At 48.6% G+C, this 20,990-nt stretch overlaps 1 protein-coding gene across 1 annotated transcript in view; it reads left to right on the forward strand.

The window, feature by feature from the left end:
* MAP3K2 (mitogen-activated protein kinase kinase kinase 2) overlaps window positions 1–20,990 on the forward strand; it is a 73,841-nt gene that overhangs the window by 46,072 nt on the left and 6,779 nt on the right. Inside the window, exons 12-15 of the mRNA XM_038751070.1 lie at window positions 180–184; window positions 8,390–8,538; window positions 9,640–9,771; window positions 10,621–10,750. Of these exons, the coding sequence (XP_038606998.1) occupies window positions 180–184; window positions 8,390–8,538; window positions 9,640–9,771; window positions 10,621–10,750 (416 nt within the window). The remainder of the gene's footprint in view (window positions 1–179; window positions 185–8,389; window positions 8,539–9,639; window positions 9,772–10,620; window positions 10,751–20,990) is intronic.

The raw sequence follows: 20,990 nt of genomic DNA on the forward strand, positions 1-20,990 counted from the left end.
GTGAGACAGACATCAATTCGAGTAAACAGGCTTCAATATAAATAAACAGAATTATACATATAGACATAAGTGCTGTGGGACGGGGAGAGGGGGGAAGAGCATAGGGAGCGAGTCGCGGTGACACGGAAGGAGTGGGAGCTGAGGAAAAGTGGGGCTTAGTCTGGGAAGGCCTCTTGGAGGAGGTGTGCCTTCACTAGGGCTTTGAAGAGGGGAAAGTGAGTGAGTGTCTGGCAGATTAAGGAGGGAGAGCATTCCAGGCCAAAGGTAGGATGTGGGCCAGGGGTCGGCGGCGAGGTAGGCGAGATAGAGGCACAGTGAGCAGGTTAGCCCCAGAGGAGCGGAGTATGCCGGCTGGGATGGAGAAGGGGAGAAGGAGAGAAGGGAGGTGGGGTAGAAGGAGGCAAGGTGGTGGAGAGCTTTAAAGCCAATAGTGAGGAGTTTTTGTTTGATATGGAGGTAGATAGACAACCACTGGAGATTTTTGAGGGAGGGGCTGACATGCCCTGAACATTTCTGTAGAAAGATAATGCAGGTAGGAGAGTGAAGTATGAAATGGAGTGTGGAGGGGCAGAAGGTTAGGTGGTCAGAAAGGAGGCTGATGCAGTAATCTAGGCATGGTAGGATTATTGATTGTACTAAGGTGGTAGCGGTTTGGATGGAGAGGAAAGGGCGGATCTTGGCGAAGTTGTGAAGGTGAAACCGACAGAATTTGGTGACAGATTAGGTATGTGGGTTGAATGAGAGAGCGGAGGCAAGGATGACACTAAGGTTACGGGCCTGTGAGATGGGAAGAATGGTAATGCCGTCCACGGTGACGGGAAAGTTCAGGAGAGGACAGGGTTTGGGAGGGAAGATAAGGAGCTCTGTCTTGAACATGTTGAGTTTGAGGTGGCGGAAGGACATTCAGGTAGAGTTGTCCTGAAGGCAGGAGGAAATGCGAGCCTGGAGAGAGGGAGAGAATGGGGGAGGAGATGTAGACGTGGATATCATCTGCATACATATGGTATTTGAAGCCAGGGGAGCAAATGAGTTCTCCAAGGGAGTGAATTTAGATGGAGAATAGAAAGGGACCAAGAACTGAATCTTGAGGGACTCCCACAGTTAAGGGATGGGAGGCAGAGGAGGAGCCCACGAAGGAGACTGAGAATGAGTGGCTCCAGAGATAAGAGGAGAACCAGAGGAGGACAGAGTCAGTGAAACTAAGGCTGGATGATGTATCCAGGAGAAGGGGATGGTCCACAGATATTGATGGCTCGTCTTCTCCTAGAGGCTTTCCCTGACTAAGCCCTCATTTCCTCTTTTCCCACTTCCTTCTGCATCGTCCTGACTTGCTCCCTTTATTCATCCCCCATCCCAACCCCACGGCACTTATGTACCTATCTGTAATTCATTCATTTATATCATGTCTGTTTTTTCCTGTAGACTGTAAGCTCGTTGCGGGCAGGAAATATGTCAGTTATAATGTTATGCTGTAGTCTCCCAAGGCATAGTCCGGTGCTCGGTATACAGGATGGCATAGCTCTAAGCTTCATCAGCATCTGCGAACTCTCCTGCCACGACAAGGCATCGATTCCTAGGCGAGAGGGAAGGCCTTTTGGAGAGGAAATAGGAATTCAATAGGGCTGTGAAGACGGGGAGGGAGGTGGTCTGTTGGATATGAAGTGGGGCGCAGGAGCAGGGAGGGGGAAAGGTGGGGGAAGTTCCAGGCCGGGGGGAGGATTTGAGCGAGAGATCGGAGGCGAGATAGACGAGATCGTGGTACAGTGAGTAGGCTGGCATTAAAGGAGCGAAATGTGTGGGTTAGGAGTGAGGTGAGGTAAGAGGGGCAAGGCGATTGACTGCTTTAAAGTCGACGGTGAGGAGTTTCTGTTTGTTGTGAAGATGGATGGGCAACCACTGGAGGTTCTTGAGGTGTGGGGAGACGTGGACCCAAAGGATTTTTAGAAAACTGACCCGAGCGGCAGAGTGCAGTGTGAGCTGGAGAGGGCTGAAACCGAAGGCAGGGAGGTCAGCGAGGAGGTTGATGCGGTCGTCAAGGCAGGATACAATAAGTGCTTAGATGAGCATGATAGCCAACTGGGTAGAGCGTGGCTCAGTGGAAAGAGCCCGGGCTTTGGCGTTAGAGGTCATGGGTTTAAATCCCGACTCCACAAACTGTCAGCTGTGTGGCTTTGGGCGAGTCACTTCACTTCTCTGGGCCTCAGTTCCCTCATCTGTCAAATGGGGATGAAGACTGGGAGCCCCCCAGGGAGCACCCTGATCACCGTGTAACTTCCCCAGCGCTCAGAGCAGTGCTTTGCACATATAAGTGCTTAATAAATGCCGTCATTATTATAGAGAGGAAGGGACAGATTCCAGAGATGTTCTGAAGGTAGACCCAGCAGGAGTTGGTAACAACGTGACTGTTTTGGTTGAACGAGAGAGGTGAGTCAAGGGTAATTATAATTGTAAAGCATCATATAGCATTCTCTTACTAACAATGTATAGTAATATTATATTAATTATAATTATGGTACTTGTTACACACTTGCTATAATAATGATGGTATTTGTTAAGCCCTTACTATGTGCAAGCACTGTTCTAAGCGCTGGGGAGGGTACAAGGTGATCAGGTTGTCCCACGTGGGGCTCACAGTCTTCATCCCCATTTTACAGATGAGGGAACTGAGGCACAGAGAAGTTAAGTGACTTGCCCAAAGTCACACAGCTGACAATTGGCAGAGCTAGGATTTGAACCCATGACCTCTGACTCCATTCATTCATTCATTCATTCATTAAATCGTATTTATTGAGCGCTTACTGTGTGCAGAGCACTGTACTAAGCGCTTGGGAAGTACAAGTTGACAATCGTATTTATTGAGCGCTTACTGTGTGCAGAGCGCTGTACTAAGCGCTTGGGAAGTACAAGTTGGCAACATGTAGAGACGGTCCCTACCCAACAGTGGCTCACAGTCTAGAGTGTGGCCTACTGGAGAGAGCCCAGGCCAGAGAGTCCTAAGGACACGGATTCCAATCCCGACTCCGCCACGCGGCTGCCATGTGCCCTTGGGCATACGAGCGCTTACTATATGCAGAGCACTGTACTAAGCGCTTGGGAGAGTACAGTACAACAGAAACAGCACACACGTTCCCTCCCCATAGCTCTCTTCCTCCCTTCAGTGCCCTACTGAGAGCTCACCTCCTCCAAGGGGCCTTCCCAGACTGAGCCCCCTTTCATTCAGTCGTATTTATTGAGCGCTTACTGTGTGCAGAGCACCCAAAGCCCGTACTCTTTCCACTGAGCCATGCTGCTATGTGCCAAGCACTGTTCTAAGCCCTGAGGTAGATACGAGTTAATCAGGTTGGACACAATCCCTGTCCCACTTGGGGCTCACACTCTTAACCCCATTTTACAGGTGGGGTAACTGAGGCCCAGAGAAGCTAAATGACATGCCCAAAGTTACACAGCAGACATCTGGCAGAGCCGGGATTAGAACCCAGGTCCTTCTGATTCCCAGGCCCGTGCTCTACCCACGAAGCCACGTTGCTTCTCTAACAATAATAATAACAATGCCAAGGTTATGGGCTTATGAGACAGGGAGGATGGGAGGAAAGGTGGGTGGAGGACAGGGTTTGGGTGGAAAGATGAGGAATTCGATTGTGGACATGTTAAATGTGAGGTGGAGATGTGCCAGACTGCCGAAAAAGAGAGAGGTCAGGCCTGGAGTGGTAGAATTGGGACTCTGGCTTAGAGAGATGGTAGTTGAAGCCGTGGAAACAGTAGAGTTCTCCATGGGAGTGGGTGTGGATGGAGAACAGAAGGGGACCCAGAACTGAACCTTAGGGACCCCCACAGTTAAGGGGGTGGGAGGCAGCGGAGGAGCTCACGAAAGAGACTAAGAATGTGTGTCCAGAGCCAAAGGATCAGAACCGGGACTGTGAGCCCACTGTTGGGTAGGGACCGTCTCTATATGTTGCCAACTCGTACTTCCCAATGGCTTAGTACCATGCTCTGCACACAGTAAGCGCTCAATAAATGCGATTGATTGATTGATAATGTTTCCGGGAGAAGGGGGTGGTCCCTAGTGTTGAAGGCAGCTGAGAGTTGGAGGAGGATTAGGTTGGAATAGAGAGGCCGTTGCATTTGATGAGAAGGCTGTCACTGGGGGAGGTTTCCACGGAGTGGAGGGAGCGGGAAGGGAGATAGGAGGGAGTCGGGAGAGAATTGGAAAAGAGGAAGTGGAGGCAGAGGGTGTAGACAAGTCATTTGAGTAGTAGGCTGTCCATCACCTCACCCCCTCCCACCTCACCTCCCTTCTCTCCTTCTCCAGCCCAGCCCACACCCTCCGCTCCTCTGCCGCTAATCTCCTCACCGTACCTCATTCTCGCCTGTCCCGCCGTCGATCCCCGGGCCTGGAATGCCCTCCCTCCCTCCGCACATCCGCCAAGCTAGCTCTCTTCCTCCCTTCGAGGCCCTACTGAGAGCTCACCTCCTCCAGGAGGCCTTCCCAGACTGAGCCCTCTCTTTCCTCTCCCCCTCCTTCCCCTCTCCATCCCCCCCGCCTTGACTCCTTCCCTTCCCCACAGCACCTGTATAGATGTATATATGTTGCTACGTATTTATTACTCTTTATTTATTTTACTTGTACATATCTATTCTGTTTATTTTATTTTGCTAATATATTTTGTTTTGTTCTCTGTCTCCCCCTTCTAGACTGTGAGCCCACTGTTGGGTAGGGACCGTCTCTATATGTTGCCAACTTGTACTTCCCAAGCGCTTAGTACGGTGCTCTGCACACAGTAAGTGCTCAATAAATACGATTGATTGATAGTTTGGAGAGGAATGGTAGGAGGGAGATGGGGTGATAACTGGAGGGAGTCATGGGGTGAAAGGAGGGTTTTTGCAGGAGAGGGGAGATGAGCATATTTGAAAGCACTGGGGATGGAGCCATTGGAGGCTGGGCGATTATTCATGTGGGGAAAAGTTTGTTTTGCCTCCTGCTTAGCTTGTGAGCCCCATATATGACATCGACTGTCTCCACCCTAATTGCCTCTATCTACTGCACTGCTTAGAACATTGCTTGATGCATAGTAAGTGCTTAACAAAGAACATTTAAAAAAAAAATCCTCCAATGAAACGCTTTTGGGTTGTGCAGGATGTGGAAGGTAGAGCCATGGGTCTCTGAAGTTTTAAGCTGCTGAGTGGACAAGGTTTTCCAAGCTGGACCTACCCTGGAGGCCCCTCGCCGGGGTTCTTATCGTGAGATGATATTAGAGCTAAAACTGTTGTAATGAGGCCTCTCAGAATACCCAATTTTAATGGCCATCTGAGGATTCAAGGTAGGCTCTTTTTGTGCTGGCCTCTGCACAATTGTGAGATCCCAGTGCTCCCAGGTTTTACTTTACGGTGTGATATTTTTATTTTAATCCGAGTGCTGAAATTCCAGAGTATCAGGCAGTGCGTTTTCATGACCGCTGCACATTTTATGACATTTTTTCCATAGCCTATTGTAAATTTCAGGCTGCTTATGCTAGCTTTAAGACATGTTTATGGGATTTTTCGTACCCGTCAGCGCCAAAAAAGAAATACTGTAGAGAGACTGTGAAGACCATCAGCATTATATTTCCTTAGGGGATATGCAAGATTCCATTCTCCTCTGTCTACAGCTGTTGGTGTCACGGCTTCCCCTTCCCCATCATTTCAAGCTTGGGGGACGTACATGGATGGATGAGATGGAATGGGAGGGATAGATGGGACGGGATGGATGAATTCATTCACTCGGTCGTATTTATTGAGTGCTTACTGTGTGCAAAGCACTGTACTAAAGCACAAAGCACAGTTCTTTTAGACTGTGAGCCCACTGTTGGGTAGGGACTGTCTCTATATGTTGCCAACTTGTACTTCCCAAGCGCTTAGTACAGTGCTCTGAACACAGTAAGTGCTTAATAAATACGATTGATGATGATGATACTAAGAGTAGCAGCGTGGCTAAGAAAAGCAGCGTGGCTCAGTGGAAAGAGCACGGGCTTTGGAGTCAGAGGTCATGGGTTCAAATCACGGTCCGCCAATTGTCAGCAGTGTGACTTTGAGCAAGTCACTTAACTTCTCTGGGCCTCAGTTACCTCATCTGTAAAATGGGTAAAACTGTGAGCCCCCCGTGGGACAACCTGATCACCTTGTAACCTCCCCAGCGCTTAGAACAGTGCTTTGTACATAGTGAGCCCTTAACAAATACCATCATTATTTATTATTATTATCACTAAGTGCTCGGGAGAGTATAATACAATAACAGACACATTCCTTCCCGCAACGAGCTCACGGTCTAGAGGGTGAATGGGATGGGGTGGGTGAGATGGATGGATGGGAGTGAAGTTTTGAGTGGGCCAGAGGAGAAAAGAAGGAGAAGGAAGAAGAGATGAGGGGCAAGAGGAGAAAGGAACGGAGAAAAGAAGAAAGGGAAGGAAGTGGGCAATTAGGATGATGGGGGTGCTTGATACTGCGTCTCTGGTTTGCACCCAAGCAGCTAATACAGGACCGTGAAAGCAGCAGGTATTGGAAGAGTGACCTCCACCTTCCCCCCCAGTCCCCGCTCCGTTCCCGGTCCGGTCCGGCTCCCTCTGTCCCGCGCTGCCTCTTCCGAGGCTCGGCCCAGGCAGCGGCCGCTCCTCAGGCCCGGGGCCCCGGAGGCTACGAGGAGCAGCCGTCCAGCGCCCCGGCCAAAGCCATTCAAGCCCCACGGGCCCCAAAACTCCCCGCACCCTTCTTGGCCTGCTCATTCATTCACTCATTCAATCGTATTTATTGAGCGCTTACTGTGTGCACAGCACTGTACTAAGCGCTTGGGAAGTACAAGTTGGCAACATTTAGAGACGGTCCCTACCCAACAGCAGGCTCATAGTCTAAAAGGGGGAGACAGACAACAAAACAAAACATATTAACAAAATAAATAGAATAAATTTGTGCAAATAAAATAAGTAAATAAATAGAGTAATAAATACGTACAAACATATATACATATATTTATTTATTTATTTGTACATATTTATTCTATTTATTTTATTTTGTTAATATGTTTTGTTTTGTTCTCTGTCTCCCCCTTCTAGACTGTGAGCCCACTGTTGGGTAGGGACTGTCTCTATATGTTGCCAACTTGTACTCCCCAAGCGCTTAGTACAGTGCTCTGCACACAGCGCTCAATAAATACGATTGAATGAATGAAAGAGGAGGGGGGTTTAATGACCTTTTGCCCCTCAACGCCAAGTCTCTGCCCTTCTCGCCCCCGGGGAGTTGGCGCCCACGCTCTAACCCAAGAAAGCAGAGCTTCGCTCCGCCCCCCGTCCCCCGTTCCTTCGGCCTGTTGTCGTCTTAGTGGCTCCCCTTCTCCCGGGAACGCGATGCTCAGCCCAAGCCTAGCCCCGTAGCCCAGAGAAAGTATTGTGACCATTTAGGGGATCGAGCAGAACGGGACTGCTTAGGCTGTTAGATCCTCCATCATCATCATCATCAATCATATTTATTGAGTGCTTACTGTGTGCAGAGCACTGTACTAAGCGCTTGGGAAGTACAAGTTGGCACCATAGAGAGACAGTCCCTACCCAACAGTGGGCTCACAGTCTAAAAGGGGGAGACAGAGAACAAAACCAAACATACTAACAAAATAAAATAAATAGAATAGATATGTACAAGTAAAATAAATAAATAAATAAATAAATAGAGTAATAAATATGTACAAGCATATATACATGTATACAGGTGCTGTGGGGAAGGGAAGGAGGTAAGATGGGGAGATGGAGAGGGGGACGAGGGGGAGAGGAAGGAAGGGGCTCAGTCTGGGAAGGCCTCCTGGAGGAGGTTAGCTCTCAGTAGGGCCTTGAAGGGAGGAAGAGAGCTAGCTTGGCCGATGGGCAGAGGGAGGGAGGGCATTCCAGGCCCGGGGGATGACGTGGGCCGGGGGTCGATGGCGGGACAGGCGAGAATGAGGTACGGTGAGTCCTTCCAGTGAAGACCTACCACCAAATCATACCCAGCCATCCTCCCAGTCGGACTTAAAATAAGACCACGACAGCCGATAAATATCGGTCGCTCAGTGCAGATTTTATTTCCACTGTGCAGTTTTGTCCATTACCGACGGCACCTTGGACGTCTCGGTCCCCTCGGGGAGCCAAGGAGGGTAGACCGTCCGTTCCTCGTGGATAGCGAGCCTGCCTACCAACTCTATTGGATTGAACTTTCCCAAGCGCTTTGTACAGTGCCCCGCACGCAGTAAGCGCTCCCAAAACACCACTGATTGAGGGGCCCGAGGGGTGCTCGGTGATGGAGTCAGCGCTATAAGGGGGTAGACGTCACGTGCCAATCGGTCGGTCCGTCGATGGTATCTATAATGGGAACCGCCTCTGCTTTCTGTTTACAGCACCGAGAGCGCCCACCAACTGGAGATTGGGCAAGCTTCTGGGGCAAGGAGCTTTTGGCCGAGTATACCTGTGTTACGACGTGGATACTGGAAGAGAACTGGCCGTCAAACAAGTTCAGTTTGACCCCGATAGCCCAGAGACAAGCAAGGTAAGAGCCTCAGCGTTTGCCGTTCATCAGGAGCACTTGAATAATGATAATAGTTAATAATTATTGATATTTACTATGTTCCAGTCACCGTTCTAAGCCCTAGGGTGGATTCGAGCAGGTCGAGTTGGACACAGTCACTGTCCCATGTGGGACGCTTTAGTCTCAGTCCCCATTTTACAGATGAGGTCATTGAGGGCCGGAGAAGTGCAGTGACTAGCCCGAGGTCACCCAGGAGGCAAGTGGCGGAGCCGGGATTAGAACCCATGACCTCTGACTCCCAGGCGTGCTCTGTCCACTGTGCCACGCTCCTTCTCCAAGCCCACGAGGCATGGCATCCACCGGTCCTGCTGCCATTCTGTATTTCAGTGCGCTTTGGAACAAGTCACCCTATCCAAAATACGAGAAGCAGCACTGGCTAGTTGGTAGAGCTCGGGCCTGGGTGTCGGAAGGACCTGGGTTCTAATCCCGGCTCCACCACTCGCCTGCTGAGGGACTGCGGGTAAGTCACTTCACTTTTCTGGGCCTCAGTTTCCTCTTCTGGAAAATGGTGATTAATACCGTGAGCCCCATGTGGGGCAGTACTGTGTCCAACCTGATTAGCCTGTATCTAGCCCAGCGCTTAGTAAGGTGCCTGGCGCCTAATAAGCGCTTAACAAATACTATCAAAAACAAAACAGAAAGAACCCCCACCACTGCACGTTTCCTTTTTTGCTGTGACTTCAAATCAAGCAGTTCGCCTCTTGTTTGAGGAAGGCTTCATGCAATTAAACTGTGTGAGCCTAGATATGGGTAAGCAAATTGGGCATGAAATGGGATATGGGTCTTGCATTCCAGATGGATTTGCAATAAGTACGGATCTCGGGTTGGCCACAGTGCCGCTTTTTAAACAAGGAAAACTCGTTCCCAAGGGAACCTCGCTATGTTGGTCCTGTGGAGAAAATCAAATTTCAGATGCAATCCTCTGGCTCTCGGTTTTGTCGTTCAGAGACTTGAGTCGAAAGTGGAGTCTCTTTGACGTCAGCCACGTAAGCGTGTCGTTTTTCTTGGTTTTACGATCCCTCGGTCCCGACCGCCACCTTGACTTGGAATTGTCTTTTCCAGGAAGTAAATGCCCTCGAGTGCGAGATCCAGTTGCTGAAGAACTTGCTGCATGAGCGAATCGTTCAGTATTATGGCTGCTTGAGGGACCCCCAGGAAAGGACCCTTTCCATATTTATGGAATATATGCCTGGGGTAAGCGAGGGAACTTTTGGGAAGCAGTATTGTGGGGTGCAGAACATACTGTAAGCTCCTTGGCTTTGGAAGAAGAAGAAAGGGGGCACAGGGGCAATTATAATCCAAAAGCCGACATTGGTAGTAAGTTGTGAAACTGCAGCTGGGCGTAGAATGCGGGAATGGGAGCGGGGCATTGAACGACGTACAAGCCTGGGTTTAAAAAAACAACAGCCAAGTTTTGTCCTTGCAGCAGAGTGAGGGACTGTGGCAGAAGAAGGGGAGGAAGGGGTCACGAAGGGGAGTGAGAGCGCCTAGAGAAAGGAAGCCGAAAAACCCCAGGGCGGGGGAAGAACTGAGAGGGAGGGGCAGGGAGAAAGGGGCAAGGGAACAGCCGACAGATGAAAACGGACAGAGTGACCCAAAGACAGGGGCCTCTGCTCCTTCCGCCATTCCAGCCACCCTCCCTGGGTGCTTCTTGCCAGTTTCAGCCTGGCAGAGCAGCGTGTAGGGTCTCTAAGGACTCGTAACCCGGGGAGTCAGAGAAGGGGCTTGTCTTTGACCGCTTAGTCATCCAGGCAGCCAGTTGTATTTATTGCGCTCCTCCTGTGTGCCGAGCACTGTACTGAGCGCTTGGGAGAGTACAGCAGAAGAATAAACAGACACCTTCCTGGCCCACGACGAGCTTACAGCCCGGCCCCGAGGGCTGCACCCTCTCACCTCGGAGCCAGGATTCCTTCGGGAGAAAGTCATCCCGTCCTGTCCCAACCTACAGACGCACCCACCCATCGTTAAAACCTGTATTGTTCCGTCAAAAAGCCAAGCCACCATTTTCGTCAACTGCATTTTTTTTTTTCCTCCCCCGACTAGGGTTCCATTAAGGATCAGTTGAAAGCGTACGGGGCTCTCACCGAGAACGTGACTAGGAAATATACCCGCCAAATTCTGGAGGGTGTCTACTATTTGCACAGTAATATGATTGTACATAGAGATGTTAAAGGTAAGTGGTTGAGCGTTTTCCATTCTGCGGGTTTTCAGTCCGAACCGTGCCGTCTTGAAAGCTCTCGTAAATGAATCGGTTCTTTCAGATGAATCTGGGGAAGCTCACTGAGACTTGGTTGTAAAAGTGGGGACGTTCAGAGGTGGAGTAAATTAGATTAAATATTTCAGAGGTAGAGTCAAATGATCAGGCAAATTAAATTCAACTCTAGGTAAAGCAAAGCTACAATTCCACAATAGCAGTCATGTATTTAATCTTTTTTTTTTTTTTGGAAGATTTTCCTCCCATGAAATGCTAATGAACCGAAACAGTGCTTCTGATATGAAAACCTGGCGCAGTCTTAGGCCTGGGTCTTTTCCCCCCATTGGTGCAGTGGGAGGGGTGAAATTTGGGGTGATTGGGTGACAAGCAGCGTGACAAGAAAAGCAGCGTGGCTCAGTGGAAAGAGCCCGGGCTTTGGAGTCAGAGGTCATGGGTTCGAATCCCGGCTCCGCCACTTAGCTGTGTGACTTTGGGCAAGTCACTTCACTTCTCTGGGCCTCAGTTCCCTCAACTGTAAAATGGGGATAAAGACTGTGAGCCCCCCGTGGGACAACCTGATCACGTGTAACCTCCCCAGTGCTTAGAACGGTGCTTTGCACATAGTAAGCGCTTAATAAATGCTATCATCATCATCATCACTCCCACTCAGCACAGGAGAAGACTGGCAAGGAAAAGGGAAAAGCAGAACGAGGAGACTGAGTCAAGCTGATGAATCAGGGGTCGGGGAAAAAAACTGTGAGGGAGGGAGAGGAGGAGGCGGGGAGGACCAAGCTTGGAAAACCCACCCACTAGGCCTCAGAATATAGGTGGCCATGATTGGACATATACATTTCCTGTATTCAGGCAATCAGTGGTATTTATTGAGCGTTCACTGGGTGCAGAGCACTTTATTCAGTGATGATGATGATGATGGCATCTGTTAAGCGCTTACTGAGTGCAAAGCACTGTTCTAAGCACTGGGGAGGTTATAAGGTGATCAGGTTGTCCCACGTGGGGCTCACAGTCTTCATCTCTGTTTGACAGATGAGGGAACTGAGGCCCAGAGAAGTGAAGTGGCTTGCCCAAGGTCACACAGCTGACAAGTGGCGGAGGCGGGATTAGAACCCCCGACCTCTGATTCCCAAGCCCAGACTCTTTCCACTGAGCCATGCTGCTTCTCCGAAGGCATTTAGTAAGCGCTCACTATGTGCAAAGCATCGTTCTAAGCGCTGGGGAGGTTACAAGGTGATCAGGTTGTCCCAGGTGGGGCTCACAGTCTTCATCCCCATTTTACAGATGAGGTAACTGAGGCACAGAGAAGTGAAGTGACTTGCCCAAAGTCACACAGCTGACAGTTGGCGGAGCCGGGATTTGAACCCATGACCTCTGACTCCAAAGCCCGTGGTCTTTCCACTGAGACACGCTGCTTCTCGTACTACTCGTACTGCCTCAGTGCTTGGGAGAGTACAGTACAGCAGAGTGGATAGACACATTCCCTGCTCACAAGGAACTTCCAGTCTAGACGGGGAGGCAGACGTCAGTATCAATGAATAATTAAAAACCTGTAATTTACAGACACGTAGATGGATGCTGTAGGACGTTCTGGAGAAAATATATCCATAGAGTCGTTATGAATCGGAAACGACTCGACCGCACTTGATAATAATAATGATGATAACAGATGGAGAAGCAGAAGAAAAGCAGTGCGGCTTAGTGGAAAGGCCTAACTGAGAGCTCACCTCCTCCAGGAGGTCTTCCCAGACTGAACCCCTTCCTTCCTCTCCCCCTCGTCCCCCTCTCCATCCCCCACATCTTACCTCCTTCCCTTCCCCACAGCACCTGTATATATGTATATATGTTTGTACGTATTTATTACTCTATTTTACTTGTACATATCTATTCTATTTATTTTATTTTGTTCATATGTTTGGTTTTGTTCTCTGTCTCCCCCTTTTAGACTGTGAGCCCACTGTTGGGTAGGGACTGTCTCTATATATTGCCAACTTGTACTTCCCAAGCGCTTAGTACAGTGCTCTGCACACAGTAAGCACTCAATAAATACGATTGATGATGATGATGATGGAAAGAGCACGGGCTTGGGAGTCAGAGATCGTGGGTTCTAATCCCAGCTCCGCCACTTGTCTGCTGTGTGACCTGGGGCAAGTTGAGCAGCGTGGCTCAGTGGAAAAAGGCCTGGGCTTTGGAGTCGGAGGTCATGGGTTCAAATCCCGTCTCTGCCACTTGTCAGCTGTGTGACTTTGGGCAAGTCACTTGACTTCTCTGGTCCTCAGTTCCCTCATCTGTAAAATGGGGACGAAGACTGGGAGCCTCCTGTGGGACAACCCGATCACCTTGTAACCTCCCCAGCGCTTAGAACAGTGTTTTGCACATAGTAAGCACTTAATAAATGCCATTATTATTATTATTATTATTATTCAGCTACCTCATCTGTAAAATGGGGATGAAGACTGTGAGCCCCACGTGGGACAACCTGCTTACCTTGTACCTACCCCAGCGCACAGAACAATCAATCAGTCAATCAGTCGTATTTGTTGAGCGCTTACTGTGTGCAGAGCACTGTACTAAGCACTTGGGAAGTACAAGTTGGCAACTTATACAAGAACAGTGCTTGGCACGTAGTAAGCACTTAAATGCCATAATAATAATAAGAATTAAGGATTGGTGGTGTGGGATGAATATCCCAGTTGCCCAGAGGGCCCAGATCCAGAGATGCCTCTCGGAGGGATGTCCAACGCCTGCAGCCTTTGCTTGGCCACGAGTCTGCCGCGTTGGTGGCTAAGCCCTCCTCGAACCCAAGAAGCCTCCTGTCTTCCCTGTCCCAAACTTCCCCCGCTCCCGGCTGGAAGAAGCACAGACCTCTCCTGGCTAGTCTTTCCCCCTCCCTTTAACACTTCGGCACCTTCCGGAAGTGAGCCCACTGTTGGGTAGGGACTGTCTCTATATGTTGCCAACTTGTACTTCCCAAGCGCTTAGTACAGTGCTCTGCACACAGTAAGCGCTCAATAAATACGATTGATGGTGATGGAGGTGAAAGACAGCATCCCAGCCCTCGAGCATTCAAGAAGCGTTCGGCTAAATTCACGGGCCTGGGCCCGCTCTGCCGCACCATAATAATAATAACAGTATTTGTTAAGCGCTCACCATGTGCCAAGCACTGTTCTAAGCACGGGGGTAGATACAAGGTCATCAGGTTGTCCCACGTGGGGTTCACAGTCCTCATCCCCATTTTACCCATGAGGGAACAGAGGCACAGAGAAGTTAAGGGATTTTAGACTGTGAGCCCACTGTTGGGTAGGGGCTGTCTCTATATGTTGCCAATTTGTACTTCCCAAGCACTTAGTACAGTGCTCTGCACAGAGTAAGCGCTCAGTAAATACGATTGATGATGAAGGGATTTGTCCAAAGTCACACAACTGACTAGTGGCGGAGCAGGGATTAGAACCCATGACCTCTGACTCCCAAGCCCGGGCTCTTTCCACTAAGCCATGCTGCTGCTTATGATCACCTCCTCCAGGAGGCCTTCCCAGACTGAGCCCCTTCCTTCCTCTCCCCCTCGTTCCCCTCTCCATCACCCCATCTTACCTCCTTCCCTTCCCCACAGCACCTGTATATATGTATATATTTGTACATATTTATTACTCTATTTTGCTTGTACATATCTATTCTATTTATTTTATTTTGTTAGTATGTTTGGTTTTGTTCTCTGTCTCCCCCCTTTTAGACTGTGAGCCCACTGTTGGGTAGGGACTGTCTCTGTATGTTGCCAATTTGTACTTCCCAAGCGCTTAGTACAATGCTCTGCACATAGTAAGCGCTCAATAAATACGATTGATGATGATGATGATCATCATCATCAATCATTTGTGCTATCTGGTAAGCGCCTCCAGTGGGTGCCTACTGATCCATTCAGCCGTATTTATTGAATGCTTACCGTGCGCAAAGCATTGTACTAATAATAATGGCATTTTGTCAAGCGCTTACTACGTGCAAAGCACTGTTCTAAGCGCTGGGGAGGCTACGAGGTGATGAGGTTGTCCCACGGGGGGCTCACGGTCAATCCCCGTTTTACAGATGGGGTAACTGAGGCCCAGAGAAGTGAAGTGACTTGCCCAAAGTGACACAGCTGGCAGTTGGCGCAACTGGGATTTGAACCCATGACCACTGACTCCCAAACCCGTGCTCTTTCCACTGAGCCACGCTGCTTCTCCAGACCACTAGACTAGTAAACAGGCACATTCCTTACCCGCAATGAGCTTACAGCCCATCCACCTCCGCATCAGACAGAAACTCCTCATCACCACTGGCTTTCAAAAGCCGTCCAAATCAGCCGGCCCCCTCCCACCGCACCTCACTGATCTCCTCCTCCAGCCCGGCCAGCCCAACCCACTCCTCCACTGAAGCTGACTTAGAGAAGCAGCGTGGCTCAGTAGGAAAGAGCCCGGGCTTTGGAGTCAGAGGTCATGGGTTCCAATCCCGGCTCCGCCAGTTGTCAGCTGCGTGACTCTGGGCAAGTCACTTCACTTCTCTGGGCCTCAGCTACCTCATCTGGAAAATGGGGATTAAATCTGTGAGCCCCACGAGGGACAACCTGATCACCTTGCAACCTCCCCAGCGCTTAGGACAGTGGTTTGCACATAGTAAGCGCTTAATAAATGCTGTCATTATTGTTATTATTATTACTCACTGTGCCCCGGTCTCTTCTATCTCATCATCATCATCAATCGTATTTATTGAGCACTTACTATGTGCAGAGCACTGTACTAAGCACTTGGGAAGTACAAATTGGCAACATATAGAGACAGTCCCTACCCAACAGTGGGCTCACAGTCTAAAAGGGGGAGACAGAGAACAAAACCAAACATACTAACAAAATAAAATAAATAGGATAGATATGTACAAGTAAAATAAATAAATAAATAAATAAATAAATAAATATGTACAAACATATATACATATATACAGGTCAGCACCAACCCCTTTCCCACGGCCTCCCCCTAGCCAGGAACTCCCTCCCCTTCCACATATGACAGACCCCCACCCTCCCCACCTTTAAAGAATTACTGAAGTCACATCCCTTCTAAGAAACCTTTCCCGATGAAGCCCTCTTTTCCCCGGCTCGCTCTCCCTTCTGTGTCATCTCAGCGCTGGGATCTGTGACCTCTGGACATTTGATAGTTGCCCCACCTCCAACCTCATAACACATATGTATCTTTAAACTGTATAGTGTAAATTATTTATAATATAAGTAGTTACGGTCTTTCTCCCCCTCTAGACCATAAGCTCGTTGTGGGCAGGGATTTTGTCTGTAAATTATTTATAATATAAGTAATTACGGCCTTTCTCCCCCTCTAGACCGTAAGCTCGTTGTGGGCAGGGATTTTATCTGTTATATAGTTGTATTGTAGACCGTGAGCCCGTTGTTGGGTAGGGGTTGTCGCTAGCTGTTGCTGAATTGTGCTTTCCAAGTGGTTAGTGGTATTTATTTTATTTTATTTTGTTAGTATGTTTGGTTTTGTTCTCTGCCTCCCCCTTTTAGACTGTGAGCCCACTGTTGGGTAGGGACTGTCTCTATATGTTGACAATTTGTACTTCCCAAGCGCTTAGTACAGTGCTCTGCACACAGTAAGCGCTCAATAAATACGATTGATGATGATGGTGATGATGCTCTGCACACAGCAAGCGCTCAATAAATGCAATTGATTGAATGAATGAATGAATTGTACGCTTCCAAGCCTTAGTACAGTGCTCTGCACATAGTAAGAACTCAATACCATTGATTGGATTGATTGATATGTGCCAAGCACTGGGGTAGATACAAGATAATGAGGCAAGGACACCGTCCCGCAAAGTGCTCACTGTCTGAGGTGGGAGAACAGGGATTGACTCCCTGTTTTACAGCTGAGGAAACTGAGGCACACAGAAGTGACGTGCCATGCCCCGGGTCCCAGAGAAGGCAAGGAGCGGGGCTGGGATTTGAACCCAAGTCCCCTAACTCCCAAAACCGCGCTCTTTCCGCTAGGTCCCTCCGCTCACTGCTGGAGGACCGGGGCCGGACAAACTGACCTAAGCTCAGGCCGGCTTCTGAGAGGATCTCTCAGAAGAGAAGCAGCGTGGCTCAGTGGAAAGAGCCCGGGCTTTGGAGTCAGAGGTCATGGGTTCGAATCCCGGCTCCACCACATGTCTGCTGTGTGATCTTGGGCGAGTCACTTAACTTCTCTGAGCCTCAGTTCCCTCATCTGTAAAACGGGGATGAAGACTGTGAGCCCCACGTGGGGCAACCTGATCACCCTGTATCCTCCCCAGCGCTTAGAACAGTGCTTTGCACATAGTAAGCGTTTAACAAATGCCAATTATTATTATTATTATTAGTATTATTATTATTATCTCTGAAAGTATCTCAGAAAGGTCATGGGCTCAGGACAAATGCAGAGCAACAAGAAAAACATCTAGAAATAGGCCTGCAGTCATCCGGGCATGCATTCATCTTGCTTAAAATCAAGCAAGGCACCTTGCTGTTCTTTCAGAAAACTAACGGTACAAATTCAACTCTACCCAGTACCGTGCATCGTCCCGTTCCTGTCCAGTTTGCTCCCAAGGGTTCCTTCCTATTTGTAATTTTGTTTTAATTGAAAACTCTCTGTCCCTTGAATGGATAAACTAGATTTGACAGGTGGCATATAGGAATGTCTGTGCCTCACAGGTGTCCTGGGAAAAGAAGAAGGGAGTCGGGAAACAAAGGAGCAGGTACAAACTCCAAAATTCTCCACCAGAGTTTGGGATTTGTTCAGTTCCTCAGTTGCTCTCTTTTTGTCTTCTCAGGCACGTTGCAGCCCTGAGGATTTTTAGGAAGCCAAAGAGAATAGGTAGTGCTTAACCCTTAATCAATCAATTTATTGAGCGCTTACTGTGTGCAGAGCACTGTACTAAGCGCTTGGGAAGTACAAGTTGGCAACATATAGAGACGGTCCCTACCCAACAGTGGGCTCACAGTCTAATACCTATGGGCCGCAAGGCCTAGTGGGTAGAGCTCGGGCCTGGGAATCAAAAGGCCCTGGGTTCTAATCCTGACTCCACCACTTGTCTGCTGGGTGACCCAAGGGCAAGTCGCTTCAGCTGCTAGAGAAGCAGCGTGGCTCAGTGGAAAGAGCCTGGGCTTTGGAGTCAGAGGTCATGGGTTCAAATCCCGGCTCCACCACTTGTCAGCTGTGTGAGTTTGGGCAAGTCACTTAACTTCTCTGGGCCTCAGTTACCTCATCTGTAAAATGGGGATTAACACTGTGAGCCCCACGGGGGGCAATCTGATCACCTTGTAAATTCCCCAGTGCTTAGAACAGTGCTCTGCACATAGTAAGCGCTTAATAAATGCTATTATTATTATTATTATTATTATTATTATTATTATTATTATTATTATTATTATTATTATTATTATTATTCAGCAAGTCACTTCACTTCTCTGGGCCTCACTCAGTTCCCTCATCTGTAAAATGGGGATTACAACTGTGAGCCCTATGTGGGACAGGGACCGTGTCCAACACGGATTATCTGGGTCGACCGCGGCGCTTAGAACGGTGCCTGGCGCGTAGTAAGAGCTTAACCAATGCCAGCATTATTAGCCAGCATCATCAATCATCAATCGTATTTATTGAGCGCTTACTATGTGCAGAGCACTGTACTAAGCGCTTGGGAAGTACAAATTGGCAACGTATAGAGACAGACACTATCTGACAGTCATTTATAATAAGTCTGAGACAGCCGAGAAATAGCGTGGCGTAGTGGATAGAGCTTGGACCTCTTAGTCGGAAGGTCATAATCCCGGCTCCGCCACTGGGCTGTTCTGTGTCCTTGGGTAAGTCACTTCACTTCCCTGGGCCTCAGTTCCCTCATCTGTAAAATGGGGATTGAGGCTGTGTACCCCACATGGGACAGGGACTCTGTCCAACTTGATCTGCTTGTATCCACCCCAGCGCTTAGTACAGTGCCTGGCACATAGTTAACTGCTTAACAAACACCATCATTATTATTATTTTTGTGATTATTCTGGGTTCCTTAAAATCAGTAGGCTGCCGTTCAATCAATCAGTCAATCATATCGAGCGCTTACTGTGTGCAGAGCACCAAGGGAGCTCCAAATAGTTGCTCAAAGATCAGATGCCCAATTTTTCTGCTCTCAGGCTTGTTGCTTGTTCATTTTCAATTAAAATAAAAATAAAATTAAAAGGAGACTGGAAAAAAGAAATGCCCTCAATCAGTCCTTGGATTCTGTTGAGTGCTTACTGTTTGCAGAGCACTCTACTAAGTGTTTAGGAGAGTACGATGTACCAGTTGGTAGATATGTTCCCGGTTTACAAGGAGCTCACAGTCCAGAGGGGGAGGCAGACATTAAGATAACTTAATTCGAGTTAATTAAAATAAGACTTAAGTGCTGAGGGGCCGAGGGTGGGTGAGTAAAGGGAACTGGTCCAAGTGCAAGGGTGACCCAGAAGGAAGGGAGCGGGAATAGGGGAGATGAGGGCTTATTTGGGGAAGGCCTCTTGGAAGATCTGAGATTTTAATAAGCCATTACTGGGTTTTTGTTGGGTTTTTTTATGGTATCTGTTAAGCACTTGCCTACTCTGTGCCAGGCACTGGACTAAATGCTGGAGCAGATATAAGTTAATCAGGCTGGACCCGTTCTCATTCATTCACTCATTCATTCAGTCAGTCATATTTATTGAGTGCTTACTGTGTGCAGAGCACGGTATTCATTCATTCATTCATTCAATCGTATTGAGCGCTTACTGTGTACAGAGCACTGTACTAAGCGCTTGGGAAGTACAAGTTTGCAACATATAGAACCGGTCCCTACCCAACAGCGGGCTCGAGTCTCGAAGGGGGAGACAGACAACAAAACAAAACATATAAACCAAATAAAATAAATAGAATAAATATGCACAAGTACATGTGTACCTATACACAAGTATATGTATTAAGCACTTGGAAAGTACAGTTCAGCAATAAAGAAGACAGTCCCTGCCCACAACGGGCTCACAGTCTAGAAGGGGGGAGACTGACATCAAAACAAGTAAATAGGCTTCACTAGCAACAATATAAAGAGAATTATAGATATCTATATATACACATCAAAATAAGTAAACAGGCATTCATATAAATAAATAGAATTATAGACGTGTACATATATACACAAGTGCCGTGGGGCGGTGGGGGGGTAGAGCAAAGGGAGCCAGTCGGGGCGACGGCGAGGGGAGATGGAGCTGAGGCAAGGGGGGCTTAGTCTGGGAAGGTCTCTTGGAGGAGGTGAGCCTTCAGTAGGGCTTTGAAGCGGGGAAGCGTGATTGTTACTGTCCCACATGGGACTCTCATTCTTCAGCCCCATTTAACAGATGAGGGAACTGAGGCCCAGAGAAGTAAAGTGCCTTGCCCAAGTTCACACAGCATTCATTACCATTCAGTCATATTGATTGAGCAGACAAGTGGTGATTAGAGTCTAGGTCCTTCTGGCCCCCAGACCCGGGCTCTATCCATCAGGCCGCACTGCTTCTCCGAAGGGGTCAGGTGAATGGTCTGTCCGTCCCAGTGCCCTGTCTCCCACAGAGGCAGCAGATTGCTCACCCTCTGCGACATCCATCCCCGTGGATCAGGTTGAACGGACACGTCTCTAACCTTGGCCTCTACCCCGCTAGCTTCCCCTCTAGGAGCTCTTGCCCACGAATAGAGCCGAACTCTTTTTCATTCATTCATTCAGTCGTATTTATTGAGCGCTTACTGTGTGCGAATGTTTGAATGTTCGAGGGCTAGGATCCCGTCTTTTACCTCCACTGTCTTCCCCCAACCTCTTACTTAAGCCCTCCGCCCACAGTAGATACTCAAAACGTATTATTGAGGCATTGAATTGTTTGCTTTAGTTGGGTTTTTAAAGCCTTCAGGCTTCAGCGAAGGCCTCCATGTCCCATTGAGAGGCTTGGTAAATAGAAATCGATAGAGGTAGAGTCAGCCTTCATGTTTGACAAAGGCGTCACTGACAGTGAAATTCCTTCAGTTGTATTAAGTGCTTACTGGGTGCAGAGCACTGTATTGAGTGTTTGGGAGAGTACAATACAATGCATTCCCTGCCCACAATGAGCTTACAGTTGTCAGCTAGGGTGTCACGTTGTCAGAGGCCTTCGTTGTACTCTGCCGTTAACATGTGTCCGGCGTCC

The sequence above is a fragment of the Tachyglossus aculeatus genome, chromosome 1 (genome assembly GCF_015852505.1).
Source record: "Tachyglossus aculeatus isolate mTacAcu1 chromosome 1, mTacAcu1.pri, whole genome shotgun sequence".
Taxonomy (NCBI): Eukaryota; Metazoa; Chordata; class Mammalia; order Monotremata; family Tachyglossidae; genus Tachyglossus; species Tachyglossus aculeatus.